Raw genomic sequence first — 21,935 nt, 5'->3', positions numbered from 1 at the left:
AAAAACAATTACCTCTAACACTCACAATTACGAGTGTGCCTGAACGCCTCACGGAGCGAGGAGAACAGAGGAGAACCACTGACGTGTGACATTCAAGCAGGCTAACAAAGTTATACAAATGGCAAATAGTAGCGACCGTGCAGGCTGTACCCTTGTGTCTGTTAAAAATATGTATTGAAGTGATCAAAATATATAGTACATGGGATTAAAAAATATATTCATTGTACATCGTAAAGAGGGTGAAATGATCTTGCATCTGGCAACGCTGCCTGTTCTTCTTCTATTAAAAAATAATATTTACAATATTATGCTGAATAATTTTTTTTAAATTACCCGAAACATAAAACAGGACATTTTAATACATTTTAATTGTTTTCTTGGACATTCTTTTGAGTCATTAGAGTGGGGAAGAAAATTGCATTTTAGCACTTCATACATTTATTGATCTAAAAAGATATTTCCAAACAGTATTTTCTTCCAGTTTATGTAGCTTTGGTCTCAGGACCAATCCCATTTACTCAACAACTGCACACGTGTGTATTTTGTACATGGATTATATGCCATTTCATGGATGGGACGTAAAATACCCTCCTACTCTGGAGTGACCCTAATGTACCTTGGTATATTATCACGTCATGAGTTTTTTGTAATGGATATTACGTCACGAGTTTGCGCAACATCCTCTGCATCGTGCGCCATTTACGCTGGAGCAGAACAGGTTGGGTGAGAAACCAAAAATGTGCCCTTCTTTGCTTTTGGATTGAGCAAGTGAGACGAAAGATAAGGCGGCGGAGAGGAGTGTTGGAGGGTTGCCAGGCACTGAGGTGGGTGGGAGGCTGCTGATTTGACTTGAGAAAGACCAGTGGCGAGTCAGGACGCGTTCTTGGTGGGACGTGGAAGTAGAGGCGAGGACTCCTCTAACCTTCAGAGAGAAGAAGTTTGGTCAGCGTGGGAGTGTCGGTTGGTTGTCTCCGAGTTTCTTGATCACTGGACATCGTCTTCCAATGTTCGTCAAAGGGTTTCTTCTCCTGTGTGGACTCGCAGCTTCAGGTGAGATTCTACACCTTATGTGAGCGAAGATTTAAATGTGCTTTGTGTTTGGTTTTACGTCATTGGGTCTATTTCAAGGGGGCTCGAAAGTGCCTTAAAATTCCATCTATAATTGTCGCTGGTTTGTGTGTGTGTAAGAAATGACTTCAGGGATGAACAAAGCAGCAATAATATGTACATTCATGTTTTTGTTTGCTTTGAACTGTCATATTACATCAATAAACTACTTGTGACTAGACCAGCTCAACAATAGAGTCCCCGTTAGGTTCCCTTCTGTTCAATGTGTTAGACTTCACACATAGACACAGGCAGATATCAGTGCAAGGCAGAAATAAATAACTTTATTTGGAAATACGCATGCTAGAAGAAAGAGGTGAATTATGAAACAGTATGTGTTTAGACAGATTTAAAACCACTTCATGAGCATAAGTGGCATTTTTTAAAACTTTGTTTTATTTAAGAGAGGAAAGGCAGGGAGTCTTCTGTAGAAGACAGGGAAGGAAAAAAAGAGCCAGACACCAAGTGCTGATAAATACTCTTCAAATAATTAATTCATGGGTCTTGATGCAATCAAACATTTCTTAGATCAGCGGCCTGCAACCTGCAGCTCTTTTATCCTCCTGCTGCGGCTCCAACTGCTTTATGTTTTTGTATAGTCACTGCTTCGTCTCTCCTGACGCCGCCATGAGCCTTTCAAAGGCCTGCGTCGGCGTTGAGCATGTGCCGAGCAGTTCTCCGCCGAAGTGCAAGGGGCAGCATCCTTTGTTGCTCACGAGGAATGGCAACTAGAGCGACAGGGAAAGTGGTCCTGGACCTTGAACTGAACTTGAGAGAGAACTTGAAGATGTTGATCCAAAATCAGTGGAGAAGGCTTAAGAAATATGACTACTTGCCAGGTGGCAACAGCTGTGGCTCGTCATTCCACCAGGAGGACCTGGAAGACAGAAAAAGAACGTGACAATATCCTTATATGCAGATCTGTAAATGTAGGGTTACCTTCAATTTAGTGACTAAATAGGTTTTGTGGCTTCAAGTGGGTTTTAATTTGGTGGAAACGGGCCCAAATGGCTTTTTTGATGCTAAAGGTTGCTCCTAGACACGCACGCATCTAAGACCTAAGCCCCCTTCAATCCTAGTGATGTCCACAGTTCACCAAAATGACCATTGCCAGCTTTAAATCCAGCTGGTGCATGTGGGACCTTTTCAAAGTACTTAAAGTAAAATACAATACGGATTGTTTGTGTAAGCGTGAAAGCTCCACAGGGACCTTAACCTGCGTCTTCAGTTGCTTGTCATGCGTCACAGCTTGGCACAATGGCGGGCTAAGTAGCCATGAGGGAGGGAATCCACGTTGTAAGCATGAAAGTCATAACAGTAATTGCCAATCATCCAATCATGGTCTCATTGTGTTTTGTTTCCGCGGACTCACTCATTTCCTCCCCATTAATGTGCATGCTGTGTCCACACAGGCATTTAAATGGCACCGTATGACGCAAACAGTTGCAGGATATCCAGGATGCCAACTGACATCACAACAACAGCATAAACATAATGAAAATATGACCTGGCTGCAGTCATAGCCTGTAATGGCAGACACTTGTCTTTATCAATCATTGTATCTCGGGTTGCCAACTCCCTGAAAAATAAACAAGGGTCACCTTGTTGTCAAGGCTGGGTTCAAATAATCACTCTTATGTTTTTACATACCATATCTGCCTCTGGCATTGGTGGTGGACAACACACCGGTGCAGAGTTCCCCAGGTTTTGCCATCACTTGACCTTGTGTCCACCACCAGACCACAACGGGCTGTACAGAAAAAGTGCAATGATGCTTGTTTGCAATCTGTATTTTTGCAGCCTTTTCTGTTTTTGGGGTGTTGCTCTTAGGCATACCGTCGACTTCGTCATCCCGGTCAGCCTTGCTTTTTTGTTGTGAGCTTTTGCCTTCCAGATCTTCTTCGGAATCTACAGTACCTCGACCAAGGACATGAGCCTGATTCTGTATTGTCATACTCAACTCAAGTGTGAGGGTTCTGTCAACACATTGGTAACAGAGCAGGAAAAGGCTGGAAATACGCTTGCAGTAAAATTTCATATAAAACACCCTGTCATTGATTAATTCCATTGACTTTTTACAAACTATTTTTGATTCTCATGCACTTTTCAGCTCTGCTTTTGTACGGGATGATTCTGTTTTTCAAGGGACAGTTGACAACCCTTATTGTATCAATATCAGTTCATTCCACTGACTAATTTGGAGGTAATCCCTGTTTAGAGTTTGTCCAGTCCTGTCCATAAGGCCACATGGTCGTTCACTAATACAGTTGAACAACTCGTCTTAAGCCGACCGACTCATCAACACCCTGCTTAAGGTGACGTCGACATACATGGTCGATCCATTTTGCCAGCATAAAATCTGAGAACCAAAAAGGCCATTTCTGTGAAAAATTGGCCTGTTTGTGTCCACGCGTGTTGTAGTATTGTTAACTTGGTCATTATCGCTAGCGTGTTTTTACAAAAGCAGACGTGGTTATGTCAAATGGAACTGCTTTACCTTCAAAGCTTTGGCATAGGGACAAAGGTCCGTTTTTTGTTTGCGGTAGACTCCTCAGTCGTTCTTTCATCCCCCTTTCTGCAACTAAAAACTTGGTCGCAAAATGCCACCATCAAATTTTTTGTAGCTTGTTAGCGAAGATTTGGGCATGTACGGTTGAATTCTTGTTTTTGTATCATCCATTCTCCTTATGTTTCGGGGGAAGTTATTGCATGGCTATTGTTTTTTATGCAACCGCTTATGTTGACCTGAGTCAGCCAATCCAAGGGACGTCAATTTAAACATTGTAGTATCTTAAAAAGTAAGCTCCACAGTCTGGAGTTCTGGGTATGAATCTTTAGGAACATCCCTGTGTAGTTGTCCATCGATGGATGGATGTGTTCTGAGCCTTTAGAAGGACTGAAGTAATATTATAGGATAAAAGAGAAGTGCTGCACAGAGACGGGGTTAGTGTTTGGCATGCAGATTGGAAAAAAGGAGTGTTTTCATTGAGCTCGGATTCGCAATACCATTTTTGTGTCACCACAATCACGTCATTTGCTTTTGGTTTTGCTTTCCTGGCACAAACTGCCTGACATGTTCAAACAAGCACAGCAAGTCTTTTTATGAAGCATTTACTGTACCTCAGGGTATACCAGTGCAACTATGTAGGGAAAATACTTTAGAAAGCTCAAATCAAATAAATGGTCAGGAAAAGTTTATTACAGTAGCTTTAGGGGCACGGTACACTTGTACAGTTTAGGAAACTGCTACGGTTGACCATTCTAGACTGAGAGAAAATTCACACAACCATTATTAACTACTCAGGCAAGTTACAATTTAAAATGATCCATTCATTCTTCCCTCTCCCTGGCCACTTCGTCCAGCTCCTCCCGGCAGATCCCGAGGCTTTCCCTGGCCAGTTGGGATATTTAGTCTTGTCCTGGGTCTTCCCCGAGGCCTTCTAACGGTCAGACGTGCCCTGAACACCTCCCCAGGGAGGCGTCCGGGAGACATCCTGACCAGATCCCCAAGCTACCTCAACTGGCTCCTCTCAATGTGGAGGAGCAGCGGTTTTACTCAGAGTTTCTGCCGGATGTCATTGCTTCTCACCTTAGAGAGAGCCCAGCCACCCTATGGAGAAAACTCATTTCGGCAGCTTGTACTCTTGTGATCTTGTCCTTTTGGTCACCACCTAAAGCTCATGACCATAGGTGAGGGTAGGAACGTAGATCGACTTATAAATTGAGAGCTTTGCCTTTCTACTCAGCTCTCTCTTCACCACAACGGACTGATGCAGAGTCCGCATTGCTGCAGACGCCACATTTTACATGATGTTGATATTAAAATACAGTATATAAGCAACAATTTGTGTCCTCACTCTTAACATGTGCAGACTGAGATTACAGCTTTGGAGTTGAGTCTCATCACATAAAGACTAACACTTCCCTGAGTTACAATCTCATAATTTTCGACTTATTGTCATGTCGTACAGTACCACTTTCCTGCGTTCCATCTCTGGCTCTATGGTTATCATCACACTTTTCCTCGTGGCACACTTCTGTGGCGTATTAAAACACACATGCACACAAAAAGGCCCACCACCAAGTCCCGCGAGATATACAGATTGTGTGATCATGTCGTACTTAATGTTTCTCAAGGACTCGTTCCACTTTAGAGGTTATTCTGTAGTCCAACGGCCTCCAGCGTTTTTCCCTGTGAGAGCTACTTTTGCAAAATGAAAATGGCCAAGAGCTACTCATTTTTGTAACATTTATTTTCATAGCTCATTTCAGCCCAAACAAACCAAATATGCTTTTTTACCAGAACAGTAACAAAATGCTGCTATACACAACTCACATTTTCTATTTCAGAATGCATTTCTTTCGAGTGTTCTCACATTAACTGAAAACCTGAATGAAAAGCAGGCTTGCGGGCGCCCCGTGTGGTCGTGGGGGGCAACCTGGTGCCCGTGGGCACCGCGTTGGTGACCCCTGCTGTAGTCATTGTCTCCCTCTACTTTAATGAACATGTAAGCTAAGATCAAAGAAAATCTGTTGCAGGGTTTTCGCTACATGTAATGGATTGTGGCACAGCGCCACGGTAAAATAAAAGCCTCCACACTTTGAAAATGAGTGTTTTTTTACGTGAATACTATGTTAACTAATACATTGTATGAATGGACAAACAGTGTATTCTATGTCAGGGGTGCCCAGTACAGCGATCGCCAAGGTAGTGTGGATCGCTTGTCACCTATCATAACCATGTCATATGACATCGGTCAGCTGACATTAAGCCCCCTCCTGATTTGCTCTTGGGCTTCAGCAGCAACAAAAAAAAATGGAGAACAGACGTCCGCAGCCAGAGATGGACAATGCAACTTTCATCTTTATTTTTCCTCTTACGGATAAACTAACTTCGTGTCACAGTGCCTCTATCTGTAGCAAAAGTTATCCGTTCACTTGTAGCGGCTAGTTATGCGCAAAAAAAGTCAATTGTTTCATGGCCGTGCTTCGTGTCATTAACTCTACTATACTGTAGAAATGTGTGTTTTCTACAAGTTTGTTTGTCAAACTAGTATTTCACGATGAATTGGAAAATGTACCCATTGCCGAAAGATTTTTAATATGTTGCTTTGACTTCGGCTGCCTTGTCTTTTGTGTACCGGTAATCCTTTTAATTTCTTGTATAGAATATCTCTCATTTTTGATCGCAAATACTAACTGGATGTAATACATGTGTATAAGTGTATGTGGTATAATGAACGCTATGTAGCTGTTTTCACTGACATGATACTCAGTTTATGTACACAACTATTGATGGATTATGTGTATTTATCTTTATTGCCATATTGACTTGAATTGTGAATGACTGAACGATATCAACTCTTTTGATGACCTGAAAACTTTGAAACGGTGAAAGTGAAATACTAATCATTAGTTGCAAAGTTTACTGGTTAGATCTGATATATGCTATATGTTTTATACTGTAGTAAGAGGTAGACCATTTTGATTGTGTGCACCCCTGATATACATGTACATGTACATAAATACTCATATTTATAAATATCCGAAATATATTCTTCATGGCCATATTAAAAGTAGCTCACAGGCTGAAAAAGTGTGAGGCAGTCTGCCTCTCATGCAGCCCACCACCAAAGCTTCAAAAAATCTGTATTTTCATTGAAAGTGTTACATGACACTGATTGGAAAAAGGCATGTGGTAACTGATTGGTGCTCTGCAGCATCATGCCTGTGGTCCTCTGACGTGGGCTGTGTTCTCCTGCCAGAAACTAGATGGCATGATTAAACAAGCAAAGCAACCCAGTTCATTTCCATGAGGTGTTTACCTCATTATGTAACATTGTATTTGTATGTGGAACGGGCTTGATTTGCCTACTGTAAGTAGAGCGGTTTGACATTGCACCTTTAGGGCAGGGGTCAACAGCCCGTGGCTCCGGTGCCGCACGCGGCTCTTCAGCCTCCTTGTTGTGGCTCCCATCGCAATGCTCGAATATTTTTTTAACACCTGAGTGGGGAAAATGCGCATGAATGCATCGCGGCTGAGTTGTGACTGGTGATTAAATGAGCGGGAGGAAGGGAGGGGAAGCCGATGTTTGCAGGCCTGCATTCGTTTTGACACGACAGAGACGTCTTTTCACCCTGCGGTAAGACAACCATTAATATATCCCCCCCCACAGTGAAACATCTCAGAAGAAAAAAAAGAGTTTTTCATTCTTCAAGGACAGAGGACTTTGTCTTCTCTGCCTACGATGCTGACTTACCAATATGCTCGAAATGTGGTGAGGTGAAAAATGTTGAAAGACATTTTCAGAACAAGCACCCATTTTCTGAAAAGTAGTAATTTATTTCAAAATAGACCTGCACGTGTAACAGCAGTCCAGCCATGCATACGACGGGCTCGAACCGGTGACCACATAAGTCCACTGATTGAAAGAGCAGCGTTAGCCAGCGAGCTGAAATGAGCAGGCCGTCATGAGCAGGCCGTCTAAATTTAGTGGGTGCGACTACACCAGAAATTACGGTAAGTGAAAGAAACGTATGGTCTACAAATGCTTCATTCTATGATTTTCTTGCTACATTTTGTGCCAGTCTGCGATCATGTTGTTTCTGGCTTCAGCAAACACACAAGGCATTGCACCGTTTTTGCTTTTGTTTATTTTACTGCTTTGATTCGTTCTCAAACATGTTCATTTTCAACAAGCAGCCTGGATAACAACATGTGCCAACCCGTCCTGACTTTCTGGTTTGACACACACACACACACACACACACACACACACACACACCTACACTACATGCACATGACGAAACAAGAGAGAACAGATGGCTGTTATTGACTACAGCATACCAGCGATTCCATTGGCTGTTTAGGCTTCAGTTACATTCTCTCCGCATTGTTTATACTCTTTGCCCAGGACGTAAAAGTTTTGTCTCTGCTAGAGTGTCTCTAATCTAACCACAACAACAGATCCGTCCAGCCAAGTGTGACTTTGATTACCAATGCTCTGAGTTGTGTTGACACACCTAGGAAGGATGTCTGGCTTTTGTGTGGGATCGCCTCGGGGAATGTTCGAGTTGACAACAGAATGAGTGCGAGATTATAGCAACATAGGAGACACAGCGCATGTCTGTGGAGGCAAGGTGCTCCCCGTTCAAGTGTATAGAGTACTCACCTCCAACAGGGATTTGGTTGTTACTGTTATCACTGAAAGGGATCTACAATAGGGAGTGTCTTTGGTTGGGTCAATATTTTCCTATGCACGGCATGCCTCAGTAAATTCTTGTCTTCAGTAAGTCCAAATTTTTTGACTTATGCATACTGTACATATGTGCCCTGCAATCGGCTGGCGACCAGTCCAGGGTGTACCTGAAGTCAGCTGGGATAGGCTCCAGGATACCCCTACGACCCTAATGATGAGAAGCGGCACAGAAAATGGATAGATGGATGCATACTGTACAGTATGTTTAAAATATTGTACTCTTGTTGTACATGATGTGGATTGTTGTATCATGAGGTTGGTGTGTTTTTATGGAATGCCTGGTTTAATGTTTATGTTGTTCCAAATCTTATGAATGATTGGGTACAAGAACTTAACGATATTTCCGGCAGTTTTTTAGATTTTCTCATGTTACAACTCTAGGAAGCAAACGTTGTTGAGTAGTGTCACTTTTCTTGAAAATGGCAGCCAGGCAATAAGTTTTATGTAAAAATTAGTTACGTTTTTTTTGTGGAGCTAAAGACCTACATCACGGTCACTGCTCCTCTGCTCTCGCACTTCACGCATAGCTGGATTCTCCAATTTTCACCCAATATCCAATTCTTCTTCTGGTTGCTGATAACCATTAGCACGTAACCAGTTTTTGTCTCTATGCAGCACTGAGTGGTGGCGGGGATGGGGGGCTGGAACCGACCCTCAACCCCTGGCCAATCGCAACAAAGTAGGCATGGTTGACGAGAAGCCAAGTCGGCCAGGAGGAGAAGAATGCAGATTTAACTTGTACACAAGTTGAGATTTATGGAGTATTATATTAAAATAAATTTACTGTCATGCCCCACTGGGATGCAGTATCATGAAATGTGCTGGATAGGGGGCCTTTAATCAAACTGCACCAACTAGCTGAAAAAAATCCTGCACAGGCGTCCCTCTCTACATCGCGGTTCAAAGTTCAAATGAAGCCTTTTCAAGCATAAAAATGGCTAAATGAACTAAAATACAAAGATGCAGTATGCTACACTGGTCACAAGGTGTCAGTAGGTGAAACATACAAGCACCAGACAGGAACAACGGGCTTTTATTACAGTTTTGGATGATCTCACAACAGGCACAATAATAGCTACAATTAAACTCTGCAACCCCAACGTCACTTCCTGTTCACAAGTCCGGAACACAACATGGCTTATTTTCTGTGATTATATCTACTATACTGGATAGTATGTGTGTAAAGTTGACTTTGGAGTTGTTTCATGTCTAGAAGGTTCTAATAATGTTAAAACCTGTATTTAGAAGGTTGGAAACTATGAAAACATTCAATTTCTAAATAAGGAATCCTACTTGGAGGAAATTGACTTATCACGGTCATGTCTGCAACCAATTAACCGTGATAAACGAGGGAATACTGTCTCACCTTGCCAGTTCACCTCCAAATTGAATTTCGGCGCTAATTAGTGTATTTAGATTGCATGTTCACAGATAAATACAGTCGATGACCCCACCTCATTACCTGTTGTCCACATCAATACATACCTGATCTCGTTGTTTTCATGGTAGTAACTCTATTGCGTTTTCTGGCCGGTCAGTTGTAGCCTGAAGAGATTTACTGTACTCGCCTGACCAGGAGCAGAGGTGATCACCGCATATCCACTCCATTCCACCATTCAAGGACACCAACCATGTAGCTTGTCATGGTGTAGCTTATTTCAAAGTGTATATATGGGAAGCTGAAGGTCTTCTGAAGGCTGATCTATTCAGCAGAGGCCTGTAGGCTCTACGGTTGGATCGAAGTGTTTGTAATCCTGAGGAGAAGTTGTTGAGTCAGCTGCAAGGTGACAATGGAGGAGGTTTGATGGATTAAACACTTATCCGTATTCACTCAACACATGCGTCCTCTGGACATGCTAAATGGCTTTCCTCCAAGGAAATGTTTCCCCTCCCAAAATCATACAAGGACTCAGCTTTATTTTTAAGTAATTAATCTCAGGAAAATACTGTGGCTAATCCAGTTGAAAAAATGGTTGCACAATTTTTCACTGCCGCATGTACACATGAGCACAATGGTTATGTGGTTTAAAACCCGACAGGGGCTGGTCATTGAGCAAAATAAATTATTTTCTGTTATAGCTATGATGTTTTGCCGTCCCGTGGGATTTTTTTACACTTTGCAAATGTTTCGGACAGTCCTGCTGTTTTCTGTGATGCTGCTTCAAATGATGTGCATTGAGGATATTATACTTCCCCGGCTCTGTGCCGCCACAGGAAACTTGTGCATGACAAGTATTGCACTCTGCATGCTGGATCTGAGCGCTGCTAGATAGAAGTGCTGGAGTGGGCTGCTTGTATCGGAGTGCTTATATCTGAGATTTTAGACGCGGGCCAATATAATCTGATTAGGGATGCTCCGATCGATCAGCCACCGATCAGTATCGGCTGATTTCCGTGAAAAATCGTGTGACTGGCATATGCCGATAAATGTCTTTCAACGCTGATCACAAAAGCTGATCACCTGTGGCTATCACTATTGCAGTCTGCAGCGATCCTTTTGTGCCGTGTAGTGTCTTGCTCTAACTACCGTCTTGGACAGAGTAGCTCTTTACTTTCCTTCAAAACAAAAACAATCATGTCTGCCGTGTGCAATTTAACTGCCAAGACATGCCATGAAAATTATCTTGCGGTGGCACGTTAAAAAGCTTTAATACAAACACCTGACAGAGTATGGTGAGTTTTGGAGGCTCACCGTGTGATCATCAGTCAAATGGCAGCAAACGCATCCATGTGGCCAACACTCACCCGTATGTGCGTGACAGTCAGAAAGCTAAGCTAATAATCCGAATAGCCTTTCTCAGCAATGGAAGACACCGGGTTTGCCGGGTGCTCTCTCACGTACCTGGAAGTCCTGGTAGAGCTCCACCAATGTACTCTCACATCCAAAGTCTCCTTAAACAAGTTGTCCCATCCTCTGTAAGTTTCAGGAGTGATATAAGTTTTCTTTTCTCTTTTTTTAAGTTCTCCCTTTATTCGGCATGCCTGACAATAACACTTCTCATAAATGCACTGAAAAATGTGTAATTAATCCATGCGATCGGTATCGGCCAATTTCACTTCTGGAGCATCGGTATCAGAATCGGCAGCATAGAACCCTGATCGGAACATCCCTGAATCTGATACTTGTTTTTTGCTGATATCAGACCGATATCCGTTATCAGCATTGGATAGACACACCATTACAAGAGTAACGCGGAGCAATTAATGGAGATGACAGAGACAGCCATCGATCTAGCTACTAGTCTGGGATTGGAAAAGTGAGTTGACCAAACACATTGATTTACAGCCTGTGAAAATGAAACAACTGAAGCTTCTTCCTTTGTTCCATGATGTTCTGTTTTGGCATGTTGGAGTTCAAATTCGCTCGTATTTCTTCAGAAATCTTGGCTTGGCAAACAAAACTGGTTCTGGCCATTCTATAACAAGCGTTGTCTTTTCCATAACCAAAGATGGGGCAGTTCTTACTCACCCATTAGTCATAAAAATAACATTCTGTGATCACACCCAAATACTTTGGCAGCCTTATGGAAAGCAGCAGATGTTGTTCCTTAAATGCATACTTTGACAGGGACCACAAGCATTTCACCCACCGGACGTCTCTGTTCTCCTGCACTCATACCGTTACCTGAACCTGTTAGTTCAGCTTTGAATCCTGCCAATGAAAGACAGTCTTTGTTACCAGGAAGGCAAACAGGAAAAAACCCTGATCCTGTGAAGCCTCTCACAAACGAGAGAAGCAGCTCTTTGTAATACACTGAGCTATGTGTGTTTGGTCCATGTCCTAAGTGTTTCCTGTTGCACTGATGTAAGAGAGACTCAGGTTTCCTTTGCCGTGTTTCTGAGCCATAATGACACTTTAACACAAGTTGTGCCAATTTGTATTGTGAATTCACATCCTAGGTTTACATTGTTAAAATACTGTACATTAACAGCTGCAGGTGACTGCAGGATGTAATCAGGAGCTCAACAATGAAGCAGTTACCTTCTCCCAGATTATCATTGCCTGTTTGACCACAAATACACATACCATTAGGAATGCCTGCACAATCTAATGAGATCCAACACGAGATTATTTGCTAAAAAAGCTTGGCCAAAGATATTTATAGTTTGGCTGTAGTTTGCATCGGTATATTATTGCACAGCGTCAAACTGACAGCTGTTTGTAATATTCTGCTTAACATATTGAGCTACCAAGCCTCTCCCCCAAAGTCAGCTGGGACAGGCTCCAGCTCATTCATGAATTTAGCGCCGTGAGAGGGACACGATATAAGAACCACTGCAGTTCTACACCACTGTAAGCTACAACCACTATAATTAACATATTGCTCCCTGACAGTGTCAGTCAAAATTATGGTGGCTAGTTTGTGTGACCTGTTTTGAAGGTATTAAAAGAAGATTTTAAGTGCTTCACATACTTTTCATGCTTCAAATTGTCCATGCCTTTATAGTGCAAAGCAAGATAGACAATCAGTGTGCATAATATGTAATATACAGTATTCCCTCGTTTATCTCGGGGGATAGGTTCCCAAAATAGCCCGCAATAAGTGAAATCCACAAAGTAGCCAAATAAATTTTTTACAGTGATTATATATGTTTTAAGGCTGTAAAACCCCTCACCATACGCTTTATACACTTTTCTCTCTTGTTTAAACGTTCTCAAAGTTGAAATTTTGCTTGAATTTTAATGATGAACCTACTAGGTTGGACAAAAGAAATGATTAAGTGATTCATGTGTATTTTGCTCCTCGGACCATGCCTCTTCGTCCTGGCGCCGTTTGGCTGTTTTTGTATCCTTGTTAAAACAGATTGCTCCTGTTGTCATGTTTTGCTCCTCCTCATCGTCCTCCCTGAACCAAAGATTCATTTACCGTAATACGTGATGGCGCAGAAGGCCAATTTTTTGTTCGATGGCTGGCTTCCTCCCCCCTTTGGGTGCAGAACGTTTTGTCGCCATTGTGAGTTTTGTCGGGTAGAAAATAGTTTACAGTATTGGCGGTTAGCATTGTTTGCCAGTGGTCAGCCAATCAGGACGCAGAAGACAATGGGCGGTGCAGACAGAAGAGAGAGAATAGAGACACACCGCCACCTCCTGCTACAGCAGCGGTTCTTGCTGGCATAAATGATGTTGGATAATTTTTCAGGTTTAGTAGATGGAAAAGCCCTGGCACTGTCACTGGACATGCACTGTGGAATATCTGCTGATGTGAAACTAAATACACGGGGTTGGTTAGCCAGTTTGAAACTTGCCTACATTCTTTGACATGAGTGAAATATATACCGTACTGTATGGGTAGGCTAAACACTGCTTCATGTTTTTTATTTTCTGTGTAAACTTTTTGTACAATCATGGGCGGTTTGCCAAGACAGACAAACCCTAGTGGCCTCCGTGTGGCCTCAGCGTGATTATTTGACATTGAATGGAAGCATTTGCTGTGTTTCATTTGGGCCATAAGATAGACTGACACTGACAGGCGGAATAAAGTGCGTGGGAGTTTTAGCAAGCTGTGAACTAATTTGACATAATAACTCTATGCATGTTAGGTCAACTGGCAATTCTAAGTTGTCCATAGCTATGAATGTGAGTGTGAATGGTTGTGTGTCTATATGTGCCCTGCGATTGGCTGGCGACCAGTCCAGGATGTACCCTGCCAAAGTCAGCTGGGATAGGCTCCAGCATACTGTACCTAATAAAGATTAAGCGGCACAGAAACTAAATGAATAAACTCTATGCACATGTGTTCTGCAAGTGTCTGCAAAACACCAGATGCTCCCAGCGCACGCCTGTATGGCTCATAGCTCCACCCTAATAATGTGTTTCCTTCTCCCACTAGAAGATGGGTGTGGTCAGCATTAGCTTAGCAGGATGTTCAGATTAAACAAGTGAAATATTTAGACTAGACAGAGAGATATGGCGAGGCTGAAGAATGGGCCTGACAAAGACATGAACAAATACAGCAACTCTTCCTTACAAGCTACAAAACACGCTTCTTCATCCTGCATCATCCTGAGCTCATGTTCTCATTTAAGCTTGCTTTCATGTCCCCTGCCTTCTCTTAACGAACCAATTAAACCTTAAATGACATGCATTCAACAGTAATCATGTACTTTTAACACTCAGGAACAACCAACCAGTAAAATTGGGGTAATGATCCTAATAGCTGCCATTCTGCTAGTATGTAGTCTTAATTGAATGAAACCTCATTAACCTGAATTCTTAATCAACTCAGACATACTGAAAGCGTAGATTAGCAACACTTGACAAGTTCATTTACTGATTGGTTGAGGGAGAACTGTGTAATGATGTGTCACGGCTCTGAAGATGTGCACGTTCTACTCCATTTTGGAAACAAGTACATTTTTTACTGAAAATTAAACTACACACCACGAACCCCTAATCTTATGTTATTAAAAAATTTGACAAGAATGCGTGTTGAACAGCTATATGAAAGAAAAACAGACATTTTTATGGTTATTATTTTATTTTAAATAATGATAATTAGGGCTGTCAAACGTCAGGTATTAATAGCGGTAACTAATTCATTTAGTTAATTACCTTAAAGTTTTTTTAACGTAATTTATCATTACCTATTTATCATCGTCATATCAAGCCATCCCTCTCCGTTATGGCGGCGGGCGGAGGCAAGTGTAGCGACTCCACAGATGTACGCAAAGTCCAACGTTGTTTTTTTTAAAAACTTTATTCCTACCTTAACATGTCAGCAGAGATGCAATTCCATCACACGTCTTTCTGTTCATCCTCGGAACAACAGTTCCTCATTCTCACCACACTACCGCGCAGACACTCCGAACTCTGAACACCAACACAACAAAAGCATATAACTTGTCTTTCAATATTTTTGACTAATAACAATCCTTCGTCAACTACGAAACAGCAAATTATGAATACATTTTTGAAAAAAGGCGATAGAGTGAGGCAGCAATGTACGAACCGCGAGGGATGCCATATTGCTGCTTGTAGGTTTCATCAAGCTAATTTAAAACACATTAGTAAAAGACATGCCAGAACCCGGTGATGAGAGAGACGCCAGTTAAATGGTGTGCAGGGGTCTGGTTGCCTCGTTCTCTCATCCCACCGCCCACAGGAAAAGCTCTCGAGCCTGATAAGGAAGTGAATATGCGACCCAAGGAACCAAGCCCCTGACATTTCCATGTTATCGGCCGTCTTTAAGGAACAATATGACTCATTATAGATCTCCTTAACTTCTTTACATCTGGAGCAATGCGACGGCATATTGTAGTGTGGAGTCAAGGGCGCCGTAAAGGGGGGAAAGGTTAGGACAATTCCAAGGGCCCATGACTGACAGGGGCCCCAGTAAACAGGTAAATAATTTAGCTACTGTATCTGCTTGTGATTTTTTTTTTTATATAGTCAGAAAACAATTTAAACATTCTCTTGTATTTAGTAGTAACAGTTGAATATCAACATTGACCAAAAGAAAACTTCAATATTGACTGACCACCCCCCATAGCTACATGTGCTTGAGTGGGTTTATTTCAAACATATTAATGTTATTAAGGTTCTTTAGAGACAACACCAGGAGGACTAAATGAATGAATGAATACATCTGTCCACTATAGAAACAACTGAAAGGTGTGGTTCTATGAATGATCTTTGGATTGGCAGTAATGGTTTGATGGAAGCTTAGTTTGGAAATGTTGGGATTAGAAGAGCGCAGGTTCAAGACCACTGCGGAGGAAATATTAATTGGGACTGGTTGCTGGAGCGGTGCCACTAAGCTTTGCAGGCACTGCTTGCACTGCAGCAAGCCTGTGATTTTTATTTTTCTCAATGATATATAAAACATTACTGGATCTGCTATCCAGATTGGCACCAACATTTCATTGTTTATTTTGTGGAAATGTCGTTTTTGTGCAATCCTACAAAAAACAAATTTGCACAAATTTGCCAAATTTGTATACCTACAGTATATACTGTACCTCATACCTACACAATACCACCATGCAGTTTCTCTGTGAATGCTCGTTAAGTGCTGTGTTTGTTTGGTTAGGGTCTCATATTGACTTTTCTAATGGCATTAAGACATGCTTTAGGTGCCATAAGCAGAGTGAGGCTGTTGACTCTGCACACACGTGGTCTGTTGTGTGCTTGAGCCTTTGCTTTGCTAGAGACAGACATGGCTGTTGATATTATTAAGGTGTTAGCGCGCTGTGTGTAAATACCTTGTGGGATTTGGACTCAATTGTATGCAAATTCACTTCCACAGCTCCCCGTATTTTCCCCTGGTCAGTATGCATTCAATTGATCGCTGCAGATCCAAACTAGTCTCCAGTAAAAAAGTATATACAGGATGTTCTTCAGTTACATTAATGTTTTTTTTATGCAGCCGCTTCGTGCGTAGGCATATGTGGAGTCACTGGATACATGGCACGCAGTGACTGAAGAGTGATTCATATTTTGTTTGTTACAGTTTGTTTATGCATTCTTTTATCTACTTTATGTATTGGAATTGTTTTGCCGTGCATTGTGTATTTCAAGCCTTCAGCCATATGGTCCTCTGTTGTAGGCGTGCTGCAGGCCAGTGGGATCCGTATATACACTTCAGAGGACGTGGAGGCTGTCAACGGGACAGATGTCCGTCTGAAGTGTACATTCCAGAGTTCCACTACCATCAATCCCAATGCCGTCATCGTCTCCTGGAGCTTCAGACCTCTCAAACCAGGCCGAGAAGAATCGGTGGGTTCACGTGTATGTGTGTCTTGATAAAAAAACCTATCTATAGGAAACCTTGTCTCCTCAGTCCATTGGGACTCAACCAAGTTGAGTATGTGTGGCCTGTACATAGAAAAGCTGCAAGAAGATAATTAATACAATGGAGCTTCTAAATCCAGGACCACTGAGATCCTACAATTCAGAACTTTAGCATCATGTTAGTGAAAAACATGCCTCCAAAGACGTTGACGCCGAGACGTCAGTGCACCTCACCAGACCAGTGACAAGTGACTCATTCAGTGTGTCTTTGGCCTCTATATGGGCGACCCATATTTCAAAAGAAGGACCAGCCTCAAAGAAGAATGTACACCAGACATTTCTTGAAGAAAAGTGATTCACATTATTCAAGAACCAGAAAGTAGTAAAGTAGAAAACAAACACAGAAAGTTTCACCATGTTTTCACTTTTAGATGTTGTCCTGGACAACAGGGTACCAGCCATGTTTTTTTCCACTCAAAGGTCAAGGCTTTACTGAGTGCCTTTCTATGTTGTTTCTGTGTTCTATGTAGGTTTTCCACTACCAGCAGAAGCCATACCCTCCTGTAGAGGGCATTTTCAGGAACCGAATCATCTGGGCAGGTGACATAATGGGCCGTGATGCCTCCATCATAATTCGACAAGTGAAGTTCACTTACAATGGCACGTACATGTGCCAAGTCAAGAACCCGCCGGATGTGCACGGCCCAGTTGGAGAGATTCGACTGCGTGTCGTCACGACAGGTGAGCTTTCTCTTTATTTTGTCCCACCAGAAAGATTGTGAATTCTTAATTGTCTGTCGGCCTCGTCCGCCGCACACATTTTTTTTTTGTGCAGTGAACACAGATCACATTTAATTTATGTATGTTTTGTAAAGATACACAAGACCTCAACATAGGTATGTTATCTCATATCTCTTTCGTCACTGGTGATTACCGTAGGTCATAACTTTTTTTCCCCTAAATTGATGTAATTGAAAAGACGTGTCAAAGCATTTTAGCAAGACAAATGCAATTTAATTCGAACATCTGGTGGCAGCAGTGAATAGAGACTGGGCAAAGGCTGCTGTCAGGATAATGGCCTTGCAGACTCTTCATGGAACGACTACTGTGGACAAACATATATCGTACCAAAAGGTTACAATAAAAGATGACAGGCATCAGGAGAAGGACATGTGGCAGAGTCACAAACAATAATATCAATAACTGTTCAAGGAAAATTAATTGCGCAAATGTCCAACACAAATTTGCAATATACGTTTTACACCCATCGCTTCTCCCGTTATACTGCATAATATGTGACCAAGTCGACTTTTAGGGCGATAGTTAAGCAGTTAATCGATAGTAAATCAGCGACTAATCACACATCCATCACACATCACACATCCATCTATCTTCTACCCTCACTAGGGTCGCGGGTATGCTGGAGCCTATCCCAGCTGACTTCGGGCGAGAGGCGGGGTACCCCTGGACTGGTCGCCAGCCAATGACAGGGCACATATAGACAGACAACCATTCACACTCACATTCATACCTATGGACAATTTAGAGTCGTCAATTAACCTAACATGTTTTTGGAATGTGGGAGGAAACCGGAGTACCCGGAGAAAACCCACGCACACACGGGGGGAAAAAATGCAAACTGCACACAGACATGCCCAACGGAGATTTGAACCCAGATTTTCCCGATCTCCTGACAACATGCTAACCACCACGTTTTCCACACATATGGTAAAACAATTTCATATGTGGCTGCATACAAAGAAATGCAAAGAAAACAATATGAAATGATAAAGCAAATCATTTTTGTGTAGTTCACTAACATATAAAAACACTGCATGCCAGTCGAAACAACCGTAATTTGAAAATACTGAATACAGAATTGTGTTCTGTGTTCTATTTTCCTCCCCAGCCTCCTTCTCTGAGCTTCTGCTGCTGGCATTTGCCATCGGGGGCGGGATAGCTGTTGTGGTTCTCCTGCTCATCATCATCGTGTCCTGCAGGAGATGCAAGAAGAAGAGACAGAGGCGGGAAGGGGAAGTGGAGGCTCCTCGCAAAGAGAGAAAAGATCCCACTGTGTGGTAAGACCAGGAGAAACGTGGAGGGAAAAGGGAATGGGGGATAGAGAGAGGAACGGAAGAATCATAGACTTCCTCTCTCGCGCCGTGTCTGACTATGGGGATCGGGCTTGTGGCGCTCCTCCCTGGGGCCTTTCCCGCTGGACATTAAAGTTCTTCCTTCCTCTCTGGATCCAAACTTGGACCTGTTGAACAGTAGCTTGTAGTAAAGAGAAGACAATGAGAAAAGGCCCTAAGTAGAATGTGCACACACAGAGCCTTAGTCACTCTAGCTTTTTCACAATATCACAATGTGCCTTTCACTTCACTTTTTTTTAATCACTATATAATTTCCTGTTTAGTTAAAAGTGTTTCCAAAACCATTTCCTGTTTAGAGTAAACGTTTTGATGATGTGGCGTTTGAACAATTGTGTATTCCTGCTGTTTACCACCCTACATTTCAAATAGCAACATGCCAAGTACACTAATGATGTTTGATGCAATATTTTTTCATCAACGTCAGGAACTGTGGAATGATACATGAGTAGTTCCATTCACGACAGTGAAAGACATTTGCATAAAAATCTCCGAGTGAGTCCCAATTTCACTGCTGGTGTGTATGCAGCAGGATGCTCATGATTCTAATGGCTGCCACGACTGGTGTCGTATCATTTTATGTTTCATTTTTTGGATTCCTGCAACAGTTGTCAAGGTGCTGTAATTTAAAGCTCTTGCCGTTAACAGATAAAATCTGCCAATTTAAATTCACCCTCAGCATTCAAACATCTACAACTACTGTGCATCACTTATGGCCTTTGGCGGTTCTGACTGTTTCGAACAACTCCCTGGTTCATGAAAAATGTCTTCTCTTGCTTGGGTACAACTTTGCACTCTTGGGTTTTCAGATCTCCCTGTGACATTCATCTTGGTTGAGGTGTTGCGCTCTCAAGAAAAAGTGAATAAACGGGTGGTGGTTGATGTAAATTTGATCCATTATGATCATGTTTGGACAGCTTCTTGTTACCCTGTGTGACTCTAATATTTTTTTCCCTGCTGCTGTTTGTATCATCTGCTTGTCTGCGTCCTCTTCTCATTGTGCGTGTTGTCTCCTGCACATGCATGTACATGAATCATTCATGAACATGCATGCATGCATGAATGTATTTCACTGTGTATGTGTGCGTGGGTGTGTGTGTGCGCATGTATGTGTGTGTTATGTTGCTTTCAACTCCCCCCCCGGCGCACATCTTCCTGTGTCCAAGCCACCCAATGAGGGCCATCCACCTGTACCTATCACAGACGTCCATAGAGATTGACAGTTCAGATGGAATGATCTCAGATGCCAGCACCAAAGATCCCAGCTCCTCCTCAGAGGGTCCGAGCTCAGACGATGACGACGACGACGATATCTATTCGGACTAAGAAGGAGGTGGGAACTGACAGAGAGACAGAAGCAAAGATATGAAGGTAGCCAGGGTGCTTTCTGGAGGGATGCCTAAACGGTATCCATGGTCCACAGTAATGCCAAATGGCGAGCAGACCAACGGCGTACTGTCGCCATGCACACTGTCATATGAGTGTAAGGAAAAGGGGACGGATGTCCTGTTGGAACAATTCTGAAAAGGCACAAAGAGACTAGAGGGATGCTTCTTATGACGTCCTTGAAAGGGGATCAAAAGTGTTTGTTTCTGTCTTGTCCAGCCATATTCATGTGATGGAACAATGGATGATTCATCCTGCCTAGGCAGCAGGTGACGCAGCCATAGGAAAACTGTGGGTCGCAGTCATTTCTTAAATCCACGCTACCAGTTTATCCCTCATTGGTGGGGATCGCAGTACAGTATGTTACATTGGATTACTTGAATATAAAACTTGATGTTGCTCATATGTTACACCTGCAGGGCCGCTGCTTGCTAGTTTGAGCCACGGTATGTGCGCTCCTGCCGCAGATGTATGGGAGTGCACAGTTTTGATCTGAAAAACCTTTGAATGCAAACTGTCCCAGTGAGCCTCTTCTCCCTCCATGCATCACATCCACTAACACATGACTGCAAAAGATGTGTTTTTTTGTACTTTTGTAATGTTGATGTAATACTTAGCAATGTGTATAGATGTCTTTCAGTTTTAAAGCCTGAAGTATTTCATTCTTTTTTTTATGTAGATACGGTATATGTTTGACATAGATATTTTATAAGACTGATTTTCTAATAAAATGTTTCAATATTTACCCCATTGTGCTGCATATACTTAAAGCCATATGAGTGGCATCACGCCAACACTCCCACACAACTTAACATGCTTTTATCAGATTCATCCATTATGTAAGAGAGTAATCTGTTTTCCAGCATGTATTATGCATCATTATCTTTATTACAATACCTGTAATTGTCTGCTTGTGGCCTGCAGGACCTTTGCTTACCTGAGAGATTTATACTACAGTGTTGTTTAATGCTGGCCTGCTGCTGTGGCTTCAGCAGAATGGGGCTGTTCATGACTACCAATAAGTTACTAGTCATATGTCAATATCTTTGTGTGTGCCTGTGAGATGTGTGTGTGTGTGTGTGTGTGTGTGCGCTTGTCAGCATATTTGTGCCCATTGATCAAAGTCTATTCCTCGGGGTGCAACTTAAGTTACTGTGTGACAAGACTGAGAGTGTGTGAACATGAGGGTAGGGTTAATGGGGTTGGCAATAAAGCGTGTATTTATCCAAACAAAACAATTCACTCACATGGTTTAGGAAAACCTCGAGCACAGATTAAACAAGATAGGGGTCTCTAGGTGAT

At 42.3% G+C, this 21,935-nt stretch overlaps 1 protein-coding gene across 1 annotated transcript; it reads left to right on the top strand.

Moving 5' to 3' along the window:
• The first annotated feature begins 757 nt into the window (after window positions 1–757).
• LOC129191605 (myelin protein zero-like protein 2) lies at window positions 758–21,366 on the top strand. The gene is made up of 5 exons (XM_054795092.1): window positions 758–1,050; window positions 16,913–17,082; window positions 17,628–17,838; window positions 19,007–19,175; window positions 20,414–21,366. The coding sequence occupies exons 1-5, from the start codon at window positions 1,005–1,007 to the stop codon at window positions 20,571–20,573; spliced, it is 756 nt and encodes a 251-aa protein (XP_054651067.1). The 5' UTR covers window positions 758–1,004; the 3' UTR covers window positions 20,574–21,366.
• The last annotated feature ends 569 nt before the right edge of the window (window positions 21,367–21,935 follow it).

Source organism: Dunckerocampus dactyliophorus, chromosome 12, assembly GCF_027744805.1.
Source record: "Dunckerocampus dactyliophorus isolate RoL2022-P2 chromosome 12, RoL_Ddac_1.1, whole genome shotgun sequence".
Taxonomy (NCBI): Eukaryota; Metazoa; Chordata; class Actinopteri; order Syngnathiformes; family Syngnathidae; genus Dunckerocampus; species Dunckerocampus dactyliophorus.
This window is presented reverse-complemented; position numbering and strand designations above follow the sequence as displayed.

Coding starts and splice junctions, on each gene's coding strand:
- LOC129191605 (XM_054795092.1), top strand. CDS start 1,005: ATGTTCGTCAAAGGGTTTCTTCTCCTGTGTGGACTCGCAGCTTCAG. Junction 17,083..17,627: donor AACCAGGCCGAGAAGAATCG/GTGGGTTCACGT, acceptor TGTTCTATGTAG/GTTTTCCACTACCAGCAGAA. Junction 19,176..20,413: donor AGAAAAGATCCCACTGTGTG/GTAAGACCAGGA, acceptor CCTGTGTCCAAG/CCACCCAATGAGGGCCATCC.